The sequence below is a fragment of the Rhipicephalus microplus genome, chromosome 1 (assembly GCF_043290135.1).
Source record: "Rhipicephalus microplus isolate Deutch F79 chromosome 1, USDA_Rmic, whole genome shotgun sequence".
NCBI classification, from domain to species: Eukaryota; Metazoa; Arthropoda; class Arachnida; order Ixodida; family Ixodidae; genus Rhipicephalus; species Rhipicephalus microplus.
In genome coordinates, this window is record NC_134700.1 from 261,146,933 (window position 1) to 261,170,335 (window position 23,403).

General features: G+C 45.5%; 1 protein-coding gene across 6 annotated transcripts in view; it reads right to left on the reverse strand.

The window, feature by feature from the left end:
• The window catches only part of LOC142814721 (lachesin-like), a 194,705-nt gene extending 173,381 nt beyond the window's left edge, over positions 1–21,324 (reverse strand). For 5 of the 6 annotated variants that reach the window (XR_012895050.1, XR_012895042.1, XR_012895040.1 and 2 more), the window contains exon 1: positions 20,714–21,324. Coding sequence is in view for 1 of the 6 variants with exons in the window: in XM_075893949.1 (XP_075750064.1) it covers positions 20,714–20,774 (61 nt within the window). In the remaining 5 variants the exon portion in view is untranslated. Of the gene's footprint in view, positions 1–1,794; positions 2,104–20,713 lie in introns of those variants that run through there. The other variant, XR_012895051.1, reaches the window with a different exon arrangement.
• Positions 21,325–23,403: the final 2,079 nt, after the last annotated feature.

The following is a 23,403-nucleotide window of genomic DNA, read 5'->3' on the forward strand; positions in this document are numbered from 1 at the left end:
TCAACGCGGGCAAAACCTCATACTGCATAGCCACCTGTAGCATATTGAAAGCGAGCTCGCGCCTTAGAAAAGCCTTCTTTCTCTTGTTCATCGAGCACCTTGATGATATTAAAAGCGGGTAATACTGCTATGGCTAAGGAAACACGACAACACCAACCACTTATAAAATTGAAAGATGAATCGACCGATAAAGAGAGGAATAAGAAAGAAAAACATAAGTAAAGAAAACGAAAAAACTGGAAATGATGTCAGGAAAGAAAGGCGGGAAGAAAGAAAGAGGAAACAAACAAACGAGGAAGGCTGCCCATCTCTGCAAGCTTGGCATCATTATGACGAAGCTGCCTTAGTTTTTTTACGTTTTGGGGGGCCACTTGCATTGTTCATAAAATTCTCGGACAGTGCTGTTGTATACCCGATAAACGTTCGCTACGATATAAAAATGTTTTTATGCCGGCGCAATGTGATCGTGCCCAAGTGTGCTTGCGACGCACGCTTTATACGAACATTAAAGGCGTGTGTTTGTCATTTTAATGTCTCATCCACCTAACGTAGTGTATGTAGAGTGTAAATTTTTTTATGAAAGGGAACACGGGAGCACGTGGCTTGCGCACTCCGGCGTCTGCTGGCAGCGCGTTCAAGCGGGAGTGAAAGCAACCACAGCCTCTTTTCGCGTCATCTCTTGGCGAGCAAAACATAGATAAGGAACCAGCAGCAAGATGGCTACCCATCCCCCTTTACGTCGATTATCGGCCTTCTGCGTTATTACCTTCAACAGGGAAAGGATTCCGGTCTTTCCGCTGCTTACATGTAAGCAATGAATGGTTGTTTCGCTCGCTGAGAGATGACGCGTAAAGAGGCTGTGGTTGTTCTCGCTCCTGCTTGGGCGCGCTACCAGCAGCCTACGGAGTGCGCAGGCCATACGCTACCGTGTTCCCTATCTTAAAAATAGACACTGTATATTATTTCAAGAAAATAAATACATAGAGTTCACTGACGAGCGCATGGCGCCTAAAGACTACGCTGTCTCAGTCATGTTTATGGTAGCGCCGCACGAAGTCTTCTAGCCACATTTATAAGGCAGCCTACGTGACCCCTTAGGGGGACCAGTTTTGTTGTATCAACATCTTGAAACGTGCCTTATAAGACTGTCCTAACTGGAGGGCGATGCACTTGCACTAAATATAGGATGGTATGATGCACCGCCATCACGTTCACCACAAAACAAGGGTGGCACAGCCCCAACGAAGAAGCCTCAGATTTGGTTTAAAGACAACTGCGTGCTTCAGCAACCCACGCTGTGTGCTGTAATTATGTCGACTACTCATCTAGCGTCTCACTCTAGACGCACTTGTCCCCGCACAGCTATAACGTTCATTACTGCTGAACCCTTCGCTTAGAGACAGACTGTAAACAGCGTCGTGGATCGCCTGATGACCTTCTCTCTCTTTTTTTTTACAACGTCTCTTTTCTCTCATCCTTTATCCCCCTTACCCCCTTCCCCAGTACAGGGTAGCCAGCCGGTCTGAGATTTGGCTAACCTCCCTGTCCTTCCTCATTTATTCCTCCTCCTCCTCCTCCGCTTAGCAATGAGACCTTCCACAAACTCGAGCAAAGACGTTCAGCTCACTACTATAGTTAGTGTGTTTACATTAGTATACGCGCCCCGTACGTGGGCTTCGTACTCGAAATGCGTAATAACAGCACCGACACCTCCGGTTACATAGATCTACCGACGCTCTCAAACATAAAACTTGTCACAGGACAAGAAAATTTTGTAAAGTACGCAGTACTCACAGAGCAAACGCGAGAGCAGTAGTAGCTTCCCAGAAGGTTTCGTCGGCTCGGACAAGTTGGAACGCGAGACATTTCACGTCCTTCCTGGAGTCGCTGCTGCACAGCGGTGTGCAACATCCAGGCATTTGTTGCGGCTCCTGAGGCACCGCTGGCTGCGGTTAAGGCACTACCACTACCTTCGTCGCCGTCTTGTCGACTACTGACTTCGGTTACTTGGCGATCGCGACAATGGCGCTCACAACACGAGGAACAAAATGGCGCAATGACGCAGCATCTCTCTTTGGTAACGTTGCTGCATCAAAGAATGACGTCACCCTAAATCAGTAAGTCATGTAGGCTCTCGCCAAACGCTACCATGAGCGTGGCTACATACACTAAAGCGAGGAGCGGCACATGCGCAGTGCGCCAACGGTGACATTACTCTATTATTGCACTCACGGCGTAATCTGAGCGTACCTTCGTCGAAAGTGCTCACCGATGACGCGACGCACGCAATGGCGAAAATAGCGATGCTGAAGATAAACTGCGCACATTGGGAAGCGTCTTTGATATCAGACAATCATTGCACCACTGCTGTCAGCACCGCTGATAGCAGCGACGTGTTGAACGCTCTCCCGTGCTCGCAATAAGCGTGCTCACTTATACAGTGCAGTCTCGAGTATGCTTATCATGGACATGGGACCACTTGCTGCCAAGAAGTTGGTGCTAGCTGCACGGTGTTGTTGACGAAGCCTACTTACACCAACACACACGCATGTACTGTTCTGTATACACATGCACATTCACGGCGTGCATCGCATAATTGGTGGACGCCTTCGACGAAGCTGCACTCATGGGACGTGGTCCAAGCGGGGCTTAAATAGGCTTCATGCTAACACACTACCTATGTGCCAAGCTTCGCGTTGGTGTATATAGTAGCGTCACTGACGTCACCTACCGGGACGCGTTCTCGTAAACGAGCTAAGCGTGCTCATGACTGTACAGCACCATTGCACACCATTTAAATATGGGATGTCCTATGTGCGTAGACCCTTCAATTATTGTCCACCCTGGTACACGGAACATTCTATGTGTTTAATTTCTTGTTTATGTCCATTATTCTACTACAGTGAAGGTGAAGTATACGCGTCAGTTCAGTTATACCTATCACCATCGTCAGTCATAAAATTGACAACGCACACGCAATGGCTAAAATCATCGAATTTTTTCACTCAACCTAATTACTTTTTCATTGCATGTCAAAACAAGCAAATTGTTGTAGAAGATTAGTAAACATGTATAAGTTATCGCAAAATTGTGTGACAGGCAGACAAAAAACTTTAATGAATTTGCGTGACAGCTTTACTACTGGCGTCTGATATTTTTCTGATGCAGTTAGCGCATTCTCTTGAGAAATTGCGCGACAGCTGTCTTTTTCAAACGAGTGCACTAACTGTGCTAGAATAAATGTTAGATGCCAGTCATAACCCATAAGTACCGTATAAATTTTGGTTTTGTGAGACGAAAGTGGCATTTGATTTTTTGTTTCGTTCATACGCAGTTATATAGTGTAACACTTTCAATCTTACGACACTTCGTGTTACGAGTACCTATTTCAGCTGCGTCAGTGCGTGATATTCGAATGTTCGGCGAGTAATACGCGATGCTGCGGTATTATACTATCCGGCCACCTCGCTTGCGCCAACAAATGATCAGTGTTATCTTTTCTGTCGCTGTTAGCGTGCCAGTGTGCACCGCAGGCGCATCGTGATGTCCGTTTTACGTATACACAAAAGGTGACGCTTGATTGATTGATTGGCTGATTGATTGATTGATTGATTTGTGGAGTTTAACGTCCCAAAACCACCATATGATTATGAGAGACGCCGTAGTGGAGGGCTCCGGAAATTTCGACCGCCTGGGGTTCTTTAACGTGCACCCAAATCTGAGCACACGGGCCTACAAGGTTTCCGCCTCCATCGGCACTTTGTCATTACAACAGCTGTACAAGTATTTACAGTTGGCCCTTTTGACAAAATTTATGATCAAAGCTTTCAAAAAGAAGTGAGTAGGTGGGAAACTGGAGAACAAATTTTTGCCTTGTTGCCACGTGCAGTTTTATTCCGAGAGCGTTCGCGTAAATCGCAGCCCATTTGGCACGGTGAGACTGAACACACAGCGAAGGGGGCAGACGCCTAAAAAAACACGGTGCAGGAGAAATTGCCTAAAACACATCCAACGTCAGCGAATAACGGCTTGCCTCGCGCGCATACATGCGTTGCGTGTTTTCGCGGAACACTCCAGGACGAAGTATCAAATATGAGAAGAGAGTCGAGGCTGGAGATCACTCCTCTCGTAGGAAGGCAAACAGTGGGAGCAGCACTACGCTAACGACCTTTCAACTCCTCTTTGAGTTTCGCGCCGCTAAAGAGGGCCGCTGTTGACGAGAAAAGTGCACGCTGCAACGCGTTATTCCGTGTGTACGTGATCGCGCCGGTGGTGCAAGCGTTGAACTCAGTAAAACGCAAAACGCGCAACGTGGCCGTGTGCGCGGGAACTGCTATACCATCTCCAAATCATTCTGCGCTTAGTATACGCAGGCTCGTTTCAGCTTTTTGTATTTACTGCTGCTTTTTTAAACGTTTATTGCAGTTGTGTTACGCATTGGGAAACTTTCAGCAAAACTCACGGCAGGCAATTCAGAAATGTTGACGCGTTAGTCGATCGCGCAAACATGCTACTTTGCGCCCGCGTTTTCGGAAATTCTCGTTCGTGTACGTACATTTTCTCCGGAATTTTTTTGTTTGTTTGTTTCTTTCCCCGATCCTCAGTGCGATAGTTCTGTACATACGGTGCCCAGGTGAGATAAAAGAGTCGGGAGAGCAATGAACGAATCGTGTCACTCGTGATGTCAGGGCGTGGATGCATTAAAAACGGGCGATGGGCGAACGCGTTCAGAATGTACGGGAGTGGAACCCATTAGTCCGCCTTTGCGCGTAGCCGTTCGTAATGTGTGCTTGCGTGATCTCGACGAACACGAATCTCTTTTCATATAAGTACACACAATTTTTTATCTCTCCTAATTTCGGATGGAATGAATGAGTTTTTCTGTCTGTCTACACCCTGCCTCTTGATACGACAGATATAACGCGATGACATCTACAAAGCCGACAAAAATAACCGTGGGGCAGATTTTCGCAGCTCTGCTTGCTCAGGCTCCATTACCTCGTGAATTGGGGCATAATCGAAGTTAGAGGTGTCTTTTCATACCTATATATATACATTTACGTCCTAGCCAAGAACATTTCGAAATCACACTTAGGATGGTATGTCCTACTTCAGTGCGTCTTTGATTCTGTGAACGAATTAAAAATAGACCTAACTGCATTCTCTCCACTTCATTTATATACTGATTTTCATATAACTCCTTCACCCCCCTTACCCATCAATGTGTAGAAAACTTAGTCAAAAACAAAGTTTAGAAAAAGAAAACAAGTCCGATGCTCCTTCTAAATGACGCGTGGTATTCTTGCACACTACGTTTGCGTACTATTACATCATATCCTTCCTACACCAGGCAATATACCACGAGTAAGCTGATTGCGGGAAGTCGTGTGACGTAAAACGGCCTTCGATCACGTCTTAGAGTTTCCCTTCTGACCTGATAACCACACGCCATTTCGCAACCAGGCTTTTTATCACTTTTACAGCGAAAACTGTTATGAGATCAAAAAAAAAAAATGTCACGCGTGCCGTAGTTGTCCACTGCCGCCGCCACCGGTCTCCGTAACCACTATCGCACGAAATAAGAAAAAAAAAACATGGTTGATCCCTCATTCATAGCAATCGGTAAAACACGAAAGTCAAAAGTTTCCTTAATGAACAGTTTTGTGCTTACAGTATTTTGATATAAATTAGCATATCCCATGGCGGTTGGTGTTAGACAGCTAAAACCCCGTTTTTCGCAAATGCATATTGACATCTGCATTCCGATGACTAACGTCCATGAAAAATGATTCATTATTGATTAAGCACGCATTCGCTGCCATGCATGTTTTTGGTAGTTCGAATAGTTAGGGATGATAGTGAAAACAAAGAAAGCGGCGTGAAAGCCAGAACAAAGTGAGTTAATGTACGCCAAACTTGGCGAAAGTCACCTACTCGCGGCATGTTTGAGTTACTGAACGCTACTGCCCGATAAGAGGAAAGTGCCACGTGCGTTGTGTCTTTTATGTTGGCCAGCCACGACTTTTCACGTGGCGAGCGTCAGCGGGAAAAGCGGGGTTACATCCAGGTGAAGCAGGTGCTTTGCTCTATAGAGCCTGTTGCTCTACGCTTTAGTGAACTATTTTTATCCTTAGGACGTGAGTCGAGCGTCCACAATGTATGTATGTAGTAGTAGTTGCAGTATAGTTTTCGTAGTAGTAATAGTAGTAATAGTAGTAGCGGTAGTAGTCATAGTATAGTTGTCGTAGTAGTAGTAGTAGTAGTAGTAGTAGTAGTAGGTAGCCACCTCCATGGCCGCACTAAAGGAGCGGCACGCGCGCACTCTTTTGAATTGAGGACGAAACCCGCGCACGTTAATCATAAATAGAAAGATAATTGTTTCTAATGAAATAACCTGCAAAGACGAGTATCAGTGGCTTAGCCTCCAATAAAATTTGGCTTGATTTTGATGCTTACTAAAGAAACTAGTAACCGAAGGACGCACTTTGAGCCCTATCTGACCAGAAAAAGTTGCCACGTTAAACTCACTGGGTGAAACCTCCTTGGTTTTAGCAAGATTTAGCGATGGTTGGGCCGCCGTGCCATGAACTAGCGGTGGTGCAAGGTGGAACTATATACGAAGCGCCGGCCATGAGAAAGTGCGCGCGCGCCGCTCCTCTAGTCCGGCCATACTACCTCTCGTTTAGTCTTTGGAATGCCCGCTGGATGGTGGTACTTCTATAAGGTGAATATATGATGAAAAGATGCGAGGTGTTGGTACTTGGAGTGTTCACTAAATGGACGAATAGATGGACGGATGCACGTACGAACGCAGGGACGGATAGACAGACGCACAGACGGATGCACGGAAAGACACGTGGAAGGACGAACGCAGGGACGGACGAACGGATGGACACATGGACCGTCGCACAGACGAACGGACGGGAGCAAGAACGAACGGACGGACAGAAGCGCGGACCGACTGGCAGACGCTCCTCCCCACTCATGATCATGCACTCCGTGGTTATGCTGTGAATTTTTACACGCATGGATACTATGAGCCACGCCAACGCTTTAGGCAAGGTCACCACCTAGCAAAATTGTACTTCTATTGAAACGCTCCAAATAGGGCGGACGCGCAGCAACGACACGTTGAAGGGACCAATCGTGGATTACACGGTCAAGATGCGACATTGCACATTCCCAGGAGCACTGTAAGAGGGAAGTGGTAGATATGAAATGTGTGCTTTATAAAGTTTACAAAGTAAGTGCCCATGGTGCAGTGGGTAGCATGCCCAGCAGCTGTTGTCACCGACCGAGAGGTCATGGGTTCGACTACCGCTACGGCACATTTATCTTCTGATATTGTTATTTTTGACGTCACTGTTGTGACGGAATTACGTCACTGGAATTTTGGTGGACCCCTGCATAAAACGCTTTCGTGTTAGAAACTAAGCAAATAAAAAGAACTAAGATCACAATGTGATTCGAAGCCGGCTCGCCTTCGTGCCAGTTTAGTAGTCTACCACACAGCCAACGCCGGTGCTTTAAAACAGCTCCGTTGCATACGGGACTTGGGAGGCTTGATGTCGTGAAAGGAATCTCGTCATTTTGAGAAATAAAGTGTTTTAAAACAGCAAAGGAACATCCATGTGTCACGCAATGCTAATTGAGTTACGTTTGCGTTGCCGAATGCTCTGACCCATTACAAATCTTTAGGCATAATTCTTCATCGTCGTCAGCCACATGGTCGAAAAATTGCACAACATTCCTTGCAAGTCTGTAGCATGTAGCACGCTTCTCCTTAGAATGACGAAGAATGGCACAGTGAATGCCTGCCTACTACAAGAAAATTGATTATTTATGGCAAAGTGGTTACCCCGCGAGTGCGTTAGTAGCAGTTACCCAAAAAGCATTTAAAAGAGGCTCCGAAAGGCCACTCTTCCTGCTTGCGTTGTGACTGTAATGCGCGTTTCGTGCAGGCCTGGTGTTTTTTTTTTTTTTCAACTCGCCTGACTAGTAAACTATTTGAGCAGCTTCCATCTTGCATAAGAAACTCTTGTACTTTCTAGAGTGGTTGCGTTACAGCAGATTAGCGCTTGCATATGGCGAACAGCCACTGGCTAGCTCCTTCTGACGCGTGAGCTTAATTCTTATACTTTAATGCAATTGGGCTTAACCCACAAAAACAAAAAAAAACGAATTATTGTGGCTAAACTCAATTATGCATGGGTATGCGTAGCGAAAAGTATGGTTAAACTTGCAGCTTGGTTGCACGGTTATGCTTATCTAGGTTTGCGGCTCCTTTTTCCTCCGTCTTCTCGGCCTGCTGCCTATACTCTTGCTTTCGTTTCGACGATGAAGCCTGGCTTCTTTCAATCTCTCCGACTCACTTCCCATCTCTGCGGATGAATCCCATTGAGCTGCCCCTTCTATATAAACGATGCAACGCTGGCTCCTCTTCGGAGATTTCAACGTGGTTGCACTGGCTGCATCGTCGCAGGCCACCTCGCAATGCTTGAAAAGTTTGCGATTATTTTAGACTGTTTTTTAAGGGCCCCTTTATTTCAGAGTGCAAAAACGAGAGCACTTTGTTTTTCGACATCACTACCTTGCCTACAGGCACTGTCCCCTCATCGCCACTTATTCGTTCATAAAGCACGTGTGCAATGTCAGTACTAAACATTGCGCCAATCAGGCATTTGCGCTTGTTGGCTGCTCACAGCTACCTCCGTCTGCGCACTCAGAACTGGATCAGACGAAGTGAAATCAGTTGGTTGCGCATGAAAGTCTTGCGAGATAAAGCAGAATGGCTGCGCAACAGAGCAAAAAAGGTGGACGGAAGACAATTAACAACTGATATCTCTCGTATATTAACCAATTGAGAGCTTTGTTCTGCACGGCATCACGGAAACAAATCACCATCGTCCCCAAGGGCGCCAAAAAGGCGAGAAACGGCAAGATAGTACAACAAGATGGGGTTTTAGGAGCGAAACTCTTTATAGCGGCACCCGTTCGTCCCCCGTAGTATGTAACAAGCATAACATTTTGACCTCCAAGGTGGTGCCGGTGAGAGACTTCTTCTGTGCGTTGTTGAACAATAAAAAATAGTGCTCAATGTACATGTCAAAGGCTGCTAATGGGAAATGAGAGACAGGAGCATTCGGCTTTTAGTTAACGCGCAGGCTGCGATCACCATTAGCAGCCATTGGCATGTACATTTAGCACTATCTGACAAGAAAGGGTTGCTACGTTATACTCGCTGGGTGTAACCTCCTTAGCTTTAGAAAGGTTTAGCGAGCGTTGAGCCGCAGTGCCATGAATACAATGAACTTGTATATACCATGAATGAACTCGAGATGGTTAAAAATGGGAAGTAGATACGAAGCGCAAGCCATAAGAAAGTAAAAGCCGAATCCTCCGCCTTTCATTTCCCATTAGCAGCCATTGGCATGTATATTGAGCACTATCTGGCTGAAAAAGTTTGCTACGTCATACTGGGCGTCATACTGGGCGTACTGGGCGTAACCACCTTGGTTTTCGAAAGGTTTAGCGAGCGTTCGGCCGCAGTGCCATGAATACAGTGAACTAGTGTATACCATGAACTCGGGGTGGTTAATGGTGGGAAGTGGACCCGAAGCGCAAGCCGTAAGAAAGTGTGCGTGTGCCACCTCTCGTTTTAGTCCTTGGAATGTCCGCTGGATGGCGGTGCTTCTATATGGGGAATATATGATAAAAAGTTGCGAGATGGTGGTACTTGGAGTGTTGAATAGATGGACGAACGGACACATAGACAGATGCATGGATGGACGCATGAGCGGACGCAGGGGCGGTTGCATGGACGAACGCAGGGGCGGACGCACGAACAGACGCACGCACGGACGGGCTGATGGACGCATGGACGGTCACACTGACGGACGCATGGACGGACGGAAGCAAGAACGAATGGACGGACGAATTCTTCGCCCCACTCTCCATCATTCACTGCGTGGATATGCTGTCATTTTTTTGTTGTTGTTGTTGTTCTCTGTGTTTGCGAACGCTGTTTAGGGGCCCATTAAGAAAGATTACGCGCAGGACACGATTGATAGAGTTTATTTCAGAGCTTACGCATGTATTAGCCATAACGCTGGAAGATTCGATAAGGCTCGTATAATAGCTGACGCATGCCACAGGCGAGCTGATAATCGATGGCCGATGACTGTGCTTGTTGATATCAGTGCATATGGCCAGTGTTTTTAGCACTTCTCATGCTTTTCACTCTCTGCGCACAAGTTTGATGAAAAAGAAGTCCCGTATTGATTACTATTACTGCCCCCTTCTTCATTATCATGTCACAACCACCATGACGTCATAACAGTAAGCTCTTCAGTGAAAGTTTACTTAAAGTTTTCGCTCTGATGTGAAAACTTCGTGAGCTACTAATATACCGAAGCTGATTATGCTCACAAGTCAGCACACAAAGACCAAAACGTAGACTTTCTCGGAGCTTAAGTTTGGAGATAAAAGCCTACACAGAAACGTGTCCTGCTGCACCGACACTGCAATCAACGCATCGCACAGGCTGCGGGCCTTTAGCCATACGCCATCCTAAAGCGTTACTCAGCCCACACAAAAAGATGTCAACGTTTAAGGTCTTTAAACTCGCGCAATATGCTTTAGCCATTGGCGTAAAGTGATATTTTGCAGTTCTTTATTTTATTGATCTTGTGCTTCTAAAATTTCGCAAATATGGTGAACCCAGCCCGATTCAACTCGCCGTCCTTGTGCATATTTCGAAATTAGAGAATCATCGGCTTTAAAGGGCACGTTAATCCCACGGCAGGGGTGACAAGGGGAACAGCTTAATCTCTGGAATGGCTCTCTGTGCCCGAACCACCTATAACCCGAGTCGGGGCAACACTTTGGAAAGTTGAGCTACAATCGCCTTGCGAGGAAATTTTATGCCTACGACACTGGATCCTCCGTCAAAGCTAGAGTAAATAGGCTCTTCATTTACAAGACGGGTCCCCATAAGCGGAGGCCTTGGCCTACACAATGCCTTTGTTGCAATTTGGCGGCCTCTCTTCACTGTGGCTCCCGTTGTCTATACCAGACCTCGTCTTTTGTTCGGCCGCTCGTTGGTTACGCATTCAATAGTCTTGGGTAGCTGAATTTTGAAAATAAAGATGTACAGCGTTGCACGTTCACAACGTTGTATCAGTTGTCTGCTCGTTAATCACCATCATCATCACCAGCCTGACTACGCTCACTGCAGGGTAAAGGCCTCATCGATTTTCCACCAATCAACCCGGTCCGGTGCTTGCTGTTGCCACGTTATACCCTCAAACTTCTTAATCTCATCTTCCCACCTAACTTTCTGTCTTCCCCTCGCTCATTCGCGTTCTCTTGGTATAGTCAGTTTCCGTTAAAAACAAACCATTATCCTGCCTATGCGCTATATGCTCGTTATTCTACTCGTTAATGGCTGTCAAAGTTTTCACAGCAGTTAACACGAAATCAAAAATTCTGATTCAGACGTACACGACCAGTGTTAATTGAAAAAAAATAGCTACCTTGCACACTGTAACACCCCTATATGGGTAACTCAAGACTGCTCACGTGCTAAAAGGTCCCTAAAGGAATCACGACATAACTTTCATAGAGCAACACCGCGACTTTTTTTTTTTTGGTCGAGCATTCCTCTGCGTGCACTGTTTTCTTCGCGTATTGTTCTACCATCAAGCTAAGGATTACAATCTCGTAAAGTCGAATAGAAGAGCACTAAATTTAGAGCTATGAACCCCTGGCTTCTATCGGACATGTATGCCGACGTCAATATGGTATTTAATTTATTCTGTCATACATGTCAACATGGTTGGGGAAGCACAACATTTCCACACCACATTATTCAGAAAAATTTATAACTTTCTTTTTTAATTATGTGAACCTTATTTTCTTGGTTGCCATTCAAGCAGTCATTTATACCGTGCCATCTTTGACGGGTTTGAATGTTATCATAATGTCGGGGTATCTTTTTTTCTGCGAAAACAAGTGAACTATCAAAACTATTAGAAAAGAGAGAGAATGTAATGAAAGAGTAACGATACACCTGTCACGCTGTTGCGTGTGAAGCAGTGACGTATGAAAGAAGGAATTAAAGGCTGAAGAAAAAGAATGCACAGACGTCACATGCAGTTTATGTACACTGAGGCTCGATTCATCAGTGCGACCACATGAAAGGGTATTGAGGGGGAAAAGGTACGCGACGTGAACGGAAGCTGGCTTTATTCTACCTTTCTTCGATACGAGAGTCGACAGACTGACCAATATAATGCTAATGCATAGCCAGCACCCCATGCCGTGCGCCGTCATCAGGGGCAGAATGTTCGCATTTAACGTGTCCTTGGAACCAAAAAATGAAACTTTATTTCGACGATAACTACACTCGAAAAGACGATGCAGTTGAACAATTTCACGCTAGAACATTCCCGCTCAAGGGGGTACAGCAACAAAAGTAAAAACTTCAGTCTAAAGAACGACGACACGCCGCTGCATTGCGCCGCCTCACTTCAAAATTCATACGAATCAGAAGCAGCAGAAGCAACAAACCTCACAAGTGCGTGGACCAACATGCATGCCAGCAATTTCGTAGTGCCAACGGCAACGACGGACTGCGTGACAGACAGCGCGCGTCATGGGACAGCCGACGCCGTGCCTTGAAGAGGCGAATATTTTTTTACGAGCGCCGTTCAGTGCGCCACTGTCTGTTGCCGCCGTCGACGTCTTGCCGCTTCCGCAGTCGCGCGCATCCGAGCGAGAGAGCCTGGTAACACAAAACGCTTTTCCATGCGGCGCCTGACGGCGGGGGAGCTCTATCAAAATATATTAGGGTTCCCTTCTGGCTCCAGGCGGCGTGAAAAGGAATGTTGGGACAGCTATCGCGAAAGATGATATTTTCAGGCGCATACATAACGCCACATGCAAATTAGACGGCAGCCTCGCACATATCTCTCTCCCCTACCTCCGACTTCCCATTCCCTTCAATTCATGGTGTTTTCTTCGGTCAGCTCCACCTCCGCCTTCATTTTCCGAATGCGTCTTCCGCCTATGCGATCGTACCGCCCAACTTCGCATACAGTGTGTGCTCGCTACCGTGTTTGTTTTATACCAGCTTCGCTTTCGTCTCGCGCGTTACCGATTGCTACTATTTCTCCAACTCCTCAATTCCTTCTACGAGCGGTATTTCTCACTGTGATGCTTCGTCCTCTCTATTCGTTGCTGCAGGTTTTTCCGCGACGCGCGCAACCGTCTGGGAGAGGTCAAGGCGAGGCAAAGAACACCAAAGAAAACGGAACCGCCGTCAAGTCATGTTCACTCTGTCGTACTTCCTCGTTTCATACACAACGTCTGACCTCTCTCCCGTTTTTCCCACTCCTTGCCGCATGCTTCGTTCACCTCCCTTTCCTCCCTCGGTTTACCACGTTTAAACCCTTTTCCTCATCTCCGCTGGCTCTCTTGTCCCCGCGTCATGTATAGACTCTCTTTCTCTCTCTCCTTTCGGCTCCATTTTTCGCGCGTGACGAGACGTGTAGAGATACAGAACTCGCGCCGACCAAATGTTATTACAGTGCACCAGAAAAAAAAACCATAGGGACAAGTCTGTAGCTCTGGGATAAAATCGCCTAAGCAAGAGAACGCAGCAAAGAGAAGGAAAACCAAAGTTGATGATGTATTCACTAACACAAGAAAAGAGGGCAGATTCTGACATTAACATAAGATTTGCAATTTAAAAGCTTTCTTTTCTTTCTTTCGCCCCCTTTCAACACCATTATATAGAGCTGAGCTTTATAACCAACCGCCTCTAGCGCATATCTTCTCGTCCCGAGTGCGGCGCTGCCAGCGAAGGAAAAGTCAACTTCTTCTTTCTTGCGGAAGTGGGAACCACGCGTTTTACACTCTCCCCGCGCAGTCTTTAAGGCTTCTGAGACAAGTCAGAACGGAATATAAGGGGGGCTAAAAGAAGCATACAAACCGGGCCATAATGGAAGTACCGGGATTGTCGGAGGCCAAGATTTCGTCAAGACCGCGACATTTGAAGAGAATGGGATGGTCTACTACCGGAACGAACAATAAAGATTCGCGTAATTTATTCGGAAATGGATTCGTCGCCTCCGTTTCGCTCATTCCCGTGACACCACATTCCAATGTGCGCTTGCACTTGGATTCGTACGTGTGCTTCCGTATGTATGTATGTATGTATGTATGTATGTATGTATGTATGTATGTATGTATGTATGTATGTATGTATGTATGTATGTATGTATGTATGTATGTATGTATGTATGTATGTATGTATGTATGTATGTATGTATGTATGTATGTATGTATGTATGTATGTATGTATGTATGTATGTATGTATGTATGTATGTATGTATGTATGTATGTATGTATGATACATCAATTTTAACAGAAAAAACAGAAAGAGCAAATTATTGAAATTTATGAAAAATTAAAAGAGCCTACGTGTGTTCTTGGCAACCTGCCTGTGCGTTACTGTATGTATCTATACATACTGTATGTATGTATAGATTTATTTATTTCTGGACTTGATATCATAAAATTTGACCTATGTTATTTTCTTAAATTAATTTATTCTTTCTCGGCCAGCCATAATATACCAGCGGCGCCCATACGTCGCAACTTGAAAAGGTCAGCAGCTATCTCGCCAGCCGCTACAATAGGGAAATATGATCTTGACTTGGTGTGGCGTCAAAAGAATGTTAATACGTTTAAGCATGGAGCTAAATGACAACACGGCGTCCGGCGCCTACAAAACGTTAATACGCTCAAGGACACAGTACACTGCACGCTTCTCAAACAAAAATTCATTCAAGAATTTCAGATTCCAGTATGTATGCTTTACAACCTGATTCAAACCAAGCATCACGCAACACTCATCACATCATGCCGTTTGCTCTTGATATATAGTGCGCCTATCAACAAATGGACGTCAACGTCATCTGCAAACATTACATGAAACACAACAGCAATAAATGTTTGAAGAAAATTGTACTTTAATATGTATACATTGCTGCATCAGGTTCGCGATACTTCTTCATCTCTCCCTAACCATGTCTGTTATAATTTCCAGCGAACTATTACCGTGAAATTCTAACCAGTCAAAGACTCTGTCCCTAAATGAACTCACTTGACCAGCTGTTGTCATCGTTAAAGTAGCAAGACTAAGGCACACAGTGAAAGTTTGCTTCAATATCGCTCGTCTCGCAAGACAGTATTTTGTTGCTGGAGTCACGACGAACCAGGAAGGGCAGTGGAGCATCGCCGATTTCCCGTCGACAACTTGAAGCCGTAATAATAACTCAAAGGAAGCGGGTCAGGCCTGAGCGGCTAGCTCTCTGCGGCGACAGCGAGTAGAAAGCCGTTAATTATGCACGACGCCCAAGACTCCCTTGCACCCGAGGTGACAACAGTTTGGGGCTGCCCGCTTGTCAAAGTGCGTCCATCTTCGAGTATTTCTGAGCCTCCTAGAGAGATGTGGGAAGTAGATTACTGGAAGTTCCCGGCTTTCACGAGTCTTTATTGAGGAGCCCATCAAGTGTCGCGATATAATCACTCTACCAAGTGGCATATGGAAGTATACATATGAATTCAAAGAAGTATTGAACTTCTACGCACTCAAGGCGTAACTTTCATATGTAGACAATACTCGATAGGATTTTTGAGGTCGTAACAGCCTGCTTTATGCAGTAAATGAGAAACTTACTGTTCACGTGCCTTTAAATGGAAGTTGGTTAACATGACCAACCACTGAAAGCCTTTTTTTACAACAATACTCTACTCTCACCTATTCGACAATCTTTGCTCCTTCTATCACGCACGCGTAAGCTGTGCAACTACGATGCAGAACCGAATAGTCCTAAACCATAGATATAACATCGCAGTTTTATTCGCAGTGTCGAGCCTGACAAAACTTTCTTTCAAATTCATCACTGCGCCTTTTTTGGCACCTTCGTTGAATTCTTTATTTTCATAATAGACATGAGCATGAACCATGGAATCAGCGAGGAATTAAAAAAAATAAACACGTTGAGTGCCCTTTTCATGCTAAACAGATATGAATAGATACCGCGTATTGTTCTTAGTAGACAGTTTGAAACAGTCGCATTGATTACAGCCAAAACCGAGGTCAACATTGATCGTTACCTGCTGATTGTGGCCTGAAGGATTAATGACTCTTGCGAAGCCATTTTCTCGTCTCCTTTGCTAACCCACATTTTGCGACCCCCTCTCTCTCTTTCCCTTTTTTTGTGTGTCGATGCATGGGTATGATATCGGAGTTTCCGAAAAGGGGATGTTTTACAACGTGAAGCATTTTAATGTCAGTGGTGCAACGCACGTTTCGTTTCCTTTTTCGCAAATTTAAAACTGGGTACAGAGGGGCGAATTCGGTCAGTTTTTGCCTCTATATGCTTAAAGGGACATAATGACAATATGCAGTCACATACGTAAAACACTTTTTGTTGCTCTGAAGGTGCACCGTTCTGAAAATATCTAGAGATAGCCGTAAAAACTTGCTCCACCAATGTGTAGTTAGCGCCTAAACTTGGTGCTCATTTTATGCTCTTTCAAAATTGTTGGTGCTGATTAGGCTATTTCAAGATTGTGACTAAGGCTATGACACGTCATCGAAAACCTTCCTCTGCAGAGAAAATGGGGAGCTATCATATCGGAGTGCCCTTTTGTCGTAATGAATAAATATCAGTGTCTCGAAAATAATCATGGATATAACATGCACACGAATGCCCCTTTGAGGATTTAGCGATCAAAAAGTGGTATACGCCGAAGGTCATGAAAAGAATTACCTAACTGTCACACGCTTTATTGAAGAACCTTCCCATTTTATTGGTCAATCTGCTTGAAAAGCGCCTTTATGTCTTAGTGTTCTCATTTAACCGTGCACAAAGTTTCAAAGTGATCGTGCCAGAAAAACTCTGAATTGTTTTATGCAATATTAACTGCCTTTATAAATACACTTTCGTATTCTATTTTCCCGTTACTTCCACTACTCAATAGCATCACTGAAGATTGACAAAACACAAAATTGACTCAAATACTTTATTCACATGATATCAGGAGATCTCGGTCACCAAATAAGCGCTGGCTACTCATCAATAACTTTTTTTTCTCTCTTGTTTTGCAACGTAATATGAGTGAGCCTGTAGCTTCATTCTTTCAAGAACAAAAAATACAGCGTTAAACTGAGGGAGAAAGAGAAAACGCATTGAACTCGCACCTCGAGTACGATAGCATCTTTAGTTTCATCAGATGTTTGTTCGTACGACTTCTGCATAATTGTGCTACTTTTCACCGATGTATTAACCTTGTCTCTTCTAGGAACTTCTATAAAACATTCCACATACTATCGTTCGTCCCGATTTCATACCCACGCAAGATGTTTCTGCAATTATAGCACACGCAAGATGTTTCTACTTAATATATACAAATATTCTAGCTGGTGATCCATAGTATTTGCGAAGCTGTGCTTAACCTAAGTGTGCTTAAGGGACACGAAATAGAGAAGTATTCTAGTATCTTGTACTATGGCGTTCCTTATAACCATATCATGCTTTACGGACGTAGAACTGCTGATAATATTATTATATCCAAGATGCAGCGAACAAAAGACACGCTTACAGCCACATAAAGAGATGCACAAACAAGGAACAACATGCTTGTTCATGCCTTTTTTAACGTGTGCTTTGACGATCCTTTTGTGCAATGCTTCATCAAAATATTTGCTTTAAGTTGTTAAAGATATTTTCAATCATTTTTGTTATATATTTTACACTATAACGCAACGCAGTCCCGTTCAGGTCACTTCCGCGTTTGTCTAATGCGTACGCTTTTATTAAGAAAACGGTATGCTTAAAGCGAGTGCTTTTTTTTTTATAAATAATAGTATAGGCTTACCAGTCTTCACCTGGAGCCAGCAAGCTACAACGTCACGAGTGAGTAATCAAGAATAAATCATTAAACATGAATTCATAAATAGGAAAACTGATGCCTGCCACAATTATTACGCTTTCGTTTGCTCCAGCGGGAGTTACTGTCCTCGCGTTTTAAATGCAAAGCCTTTCTTAGCGAACTTCGGCGACTTTGAGCGTATCTATCTATCTATCTATCTATCTATCTATCTATCTATCTATCTATCTATCTATCTATCTATCTATCTATCTATCTATCTATCTATCTATCTATCTATCTATCTATCTATCTATCTATCTATCTAACCACCTACGGCTTTTAGCTCTCCTAGCCGTTTCGATAATGGTATTAATACCAAACTTGATATGGCATAACAAGACGGTATGAAGAACATATATGACTAGTTATAACACGAAAATCATGATAGGTGTGTCATGAATGTCATGATTTACATTTCATGATCTTGCAGCTGTTGCGGTGGTTTCGTTCACATGACATGTTTCAAGACTGGTATGGTATGACATGATTGCATGATGAACACAAGAGACAGACCCTAACATGGAAATCATGAGATGCGTGTCATGTAACAACATGACTACGTTCCATGCTCATGATGCGCTCGCGGCCGTTTCGCCACCGTCACATATATCAAACTTGGTATTACGGTACGTCAATGGATGATGAAAGTATGTGACTGGTGCAAATATGATAATCTTGAGCTGCGTGTCATATAACAACATGACTACATGCCACGCTCATGATGCGCTGGCAGCCGTTTTGCTTGCTTCACCTATACCAAATTCGGTATTACGGGATGTGAATAGATGATGAAAGTATGTGACTGGTGCAAATATGATAATCTTGAGCTGCGTGTCATATAACAACATGACTACATGCCACGCTCATGATGCGCTGGCAGCCGTTTTGCTTGCTTCACCTATACCAAATTCGGTATTACGGGATGTGAATGGATGACGAAGGTATGATACTGGTGCAAACATGAAGAAAATGAGATGCGTGTCATGTAACAACATGACTACACGCTACGGTCATGATGCGATCGCGGCCGTTTCGCTAGCTTCACATGTACCAAACTCGGCATTGCACGCCGCCGATGGAAGTCGAAGGTATGCAACTGGTGCAAACGTGACAGTCATGAGATGCGTGTCATGTGAGAACATGACTACATGCCACAGTCAAGACGCCAATACATTTCGACGGGACGTGGAGCGGGTGCTCGCCGGCGTTGATTTCGTCGCGTCATGCCGGCGTTGCCACGCCAGGCGCCGGTCCTGCCATATACTCGCAGGCGCGCGCCGCACTGCGTTGCTTTGACCCATGTGCGTTTCAGCGCGTCCGGCGTCCCTCCATCACGAAAAGAGGGAGATGCAGTGTTGTCTGGGCTGCGGCGACGAACCCTGGTCACGCCTGGTGTCAGACTATAAGTGCTAGCGTTTTGCTAACTCGCTCTGCCCAGCATCGCTCTGCCCAGCGTGCCCGCGCGTCAACGCTACATTGGAGTATATTTGGCCATTCATGCTGCGCTCGCGGCCGTTTTGCTAACGTCACATATACCCAATTTGGTGTTACGTGACGTCAATGAATGACAAAATATATGACTGGTGCAAACATGATAATCCTGACACGCGTGTCATGTAGGACCATGGCAACATACCACGCTCATAGCGTGCTCGCGGCCGTTTTGCTAGCTCCACACATACGTAATTTGGTATCATGAGACGTGAGTAGATGACGAATGTAAACGAAGCATCTAAACATGATAATCATGACACGGAAGTCATGTACGGCATCATTTACTTCAACCTTGTAACGTTGTGCTGATTTTAAAGGGACATATCAACATTTCTCATTCGTGCTGATCCCGCCTACTGATCCTAATGATCCCACCATTGTGATTGCTATAGAGAAACAGTTATAATTCATGACGAGATCGAAGAACTCGCGCTTTCTGACGCTCAAAGGGAAACTAAATTAACTAACGTATTTCTAATCTTGAGCTTCATGTATACGTCATACGACAATCATTGAATCCACTGTTGAGGTTGATGAACAAAGATAGACGATCTGCTTTCATTGACAACAAAGTGAAACGTGTCTTTTCAGGGCAGAAACATATTGCATGATAAAACCAAATGATTCCGAAATGCGGAATATGTGAATGTAATATCAAAAAGAAAAGTCTAATGACAGTTGAAGTGGGCATCAATATTATAGCGTAAACTAAGCTCATGTTTAGTCAAGTATTTGGCCACAATATGTTCTGGGCCAGTGGAATGAAGCCTGAACCACATAAGAGGCTGCATTTACAGAATTTCTTTCTCACATGTATCCTCCTATGAATCAGCCGGCTTCACTAATTAAAAATCCCGCATCGCGAATAAATAAAATATTCTTCTATAAAAAATTTTATCCTAAGATATATTTTGTGAATACGGACTTGGTTGAATCTACGTCACGACACCGTGACGCCTAATTATCGGTACACTGTCGACAAACTTATGACTGAGCATGCTAACGTCCAAACTTGATGCCTCATTCACTAGGTCTCTGTCATTTCTTATAGAATCTGGGTGTTTTTCTACCACAATGCCACTCTGTAATCCCAAGATATAACAAGTGACTGAACCGGTGAGACAAACCTACCACTATCCCGCAATGTTTCTTTATGTTTTAACGTACTTATCAAGTACCTAATAATAGTGAAAGAAAATGGATCAAGCGTACCGGAAGGAACCAGCAGCACAAGCAGGACCGCGACCGTCGCTTGAAGTCTCATTCCTGGCATGTCGGAGCGAGTCCTTCCGTCTTTCTCGTCTCTCGACGCCACACCGGAGGAACGTCAGTATGGAGTGCACAGTCACCTTTCAAGTCTCACGCCGGCTTCACAGAGACAACGTCCGTCGCCAAAGCAGTCCAGTTCGACTGAAAAAAAAAGGTAGACGATAAGACGGTGCACTAGATTTTCTCTCCCTTCTCGTCTGAGAACAGTATCGTTGCGGTTCACTTCAGTTGGCAGAAAACGAGAGAAAAATAGGCGGAAACGAAACGTCAATATCGAAGCACTGCTTGTCCACGGGAAAGAGCTAACGGTAAGAGGCGAAAAGTACAGACAAATGCAACACGGCTTCTTCTCGCCGGTCTCGGAAAAGTCGCGATAGACACTTCCTCCACCGGGGAGACCTGTCTCTGCTTGCAGAGACGGCAGCGTCGCACGCACTCACAGCACACGCGGAGACACCGGGCGTGAGGTGGTACACCCGCCGCTGCTCTCACATGTTGACGGCTCTGTCTGGCGGCCGCGAGCGGGTGCGACGTCTCCGCGCTCCGCTTGGGGGCAGCCGGTGCACTCCGCTACTGGAACCGGGAGCGCCGGGCCCCTTTTTATCCCGAATCGGGAGAGGGGGGCGGTGCCCCAAACGGAGGACTTGGCGGCGCGCGCGCGCTCGCGCGCGGGATTTGCGTTCGCAGCGCCGCCGCTACGCCAAACCGCGCGCGCCTTTCATCCATCCCCCGCAACCTTGCCTTTTTTTTCGCCATCTTCCCAGCTCGTTTTCCCGTGCTTCCTTATTTCCTGTATTTTCATCCCGCCCTTTTGTCTCCGCACTGAGGCACTTCAGCGTGAGAGACACTGCCCCTCGCGCTTGAATGTGCGAACGGCTCTTTTAGTTATGTAGGTAATGTCCTCCGGACAACAGCTTTGTATAGAATGTGGCTGTTGAGGTGGTTCATTTTCTAAATCATTTTTTTATTCTTCCTGCCGGTAATACCATGGATTGAAATAGGAGATTGCTCACTCTTATTCGAGAATAATGTTGAACTCAGGTACAATAGCCAGTTACAATCTACAATCAACAGTAAGTACGAGCTCTACCAGCAGAACCACGGCATGCTTGTCAATCGCCTACGAACGGAAGTCATGCAAGCTAGTTTCTTTTTCGGGTATTTTTTTTTCTGTGCAAACGTGCATACAGCGCATACCTAAAGCTATAGGTTTGTCGATCTTACCTCAATTACGATGACGTTTGCTGAAGGAGCCTTGTCAGAATAGCGTATAAAGTTGGCCAAAAAGTTCAAGTTCCCTCACCTGTGGCGGAAGGAATATTCACGTGCGTGCACAGAGTAATTATGGACAATGATTATAAAATTAGCAAAGTTAACTTTTGAACCAGTGCAAATAAGCGGTCGAGTCAAATGGGCAAATTCAAGTTGTTAGCCACTTTAAGCATTTTGAAAGGCAGCCCTTGGTAATCACCACGGTGTGATGCAATCTGGCTAATTTGTCCGGCGAAAGCGACGCACCGAAAAGCACAACCACCATTCACTTCGGAAACGCCCTCAGTGACAACACTGTTTCCCTCACCGTTATCAATCGTCAGTCTAGATCGTTTCGTGGCAGCGCTTTCCTGTCGAGTAGCTGCTTGTCGGCACTCGCTTATCCTCCTCTCCCGATTCGAGGGAAAAACAGGGTCGTCACTGAAGCCATTTTTGAAGTGAAAGATAGATACTCATCATTTGTGGGTTTTAACGTCCCAAAACCACGTCCATAAACCACGATGCGGGTCGCTCGCTCGATTTCGTGCCGACCGGTCGTGCGCCCGCGCGCTCCGCGTGCTCGCGACCTTCGGCGTCATCGCAGCTCTGGCCGACTGGGCTCGCCCTACGTCACCTCCTGTCGCCGACGACCTTCGACGACAGTGTAGCTCTGACCTACTGGACCTGTTCTACGCCATCTACAGACGCCGACAACATCTCTCGCAAGTGTACCCCGTCCTCGGACTCCAGTGACCGTGCTTCCATCTTTCCTGTCTCTCCTATCCCCCCAGTTTGTTGTTGCTTCTTCTTCCTCTTTTCTATACCTTTACTTCTACCCTTTTTATCCCTCCTCAGCCCCATCCCTTGTGAGCTCTGTGGCGGTGTCGCTCACACAAGTAGACAATAACGGGGCTCACTTTTCTCTTCCTTTGTCTATCTTAAGAACCACTCACACACAAAACCACGATATGATTATGAGAGACGCAGTAGTGTAGGGCTCCGGAAATTTCGACCACCTGGGGTTCTTTAACGTGCACCCAAATCTGAGCACACGGGCCTACACTTCCGCCTCCATCGGAAATGCAGCCACCGCAGCCGGGATTTGATCCCGGGACCTGCGGGTCAGCAGCCGAGTACCTTAGCCACTAGACCACCGCGGCTGGGCGATAGATGTATACTCTGTGTTTGGTGCATCAGTTTTGGTTTCGCCAGCTAAATCAGCCAGATTTTCATCACCGCGCAGTGACTAAGTAATTACTGCCATACTTAGTGCTTTCTGCCACAGTAAACGAAACGTCACCGGTGGTATGTAGGTACCTCCCTTCTGTAGTTTTGTTAAGTATTAATGGACACATTTCCTGAAACACCCTGTATATACGGGC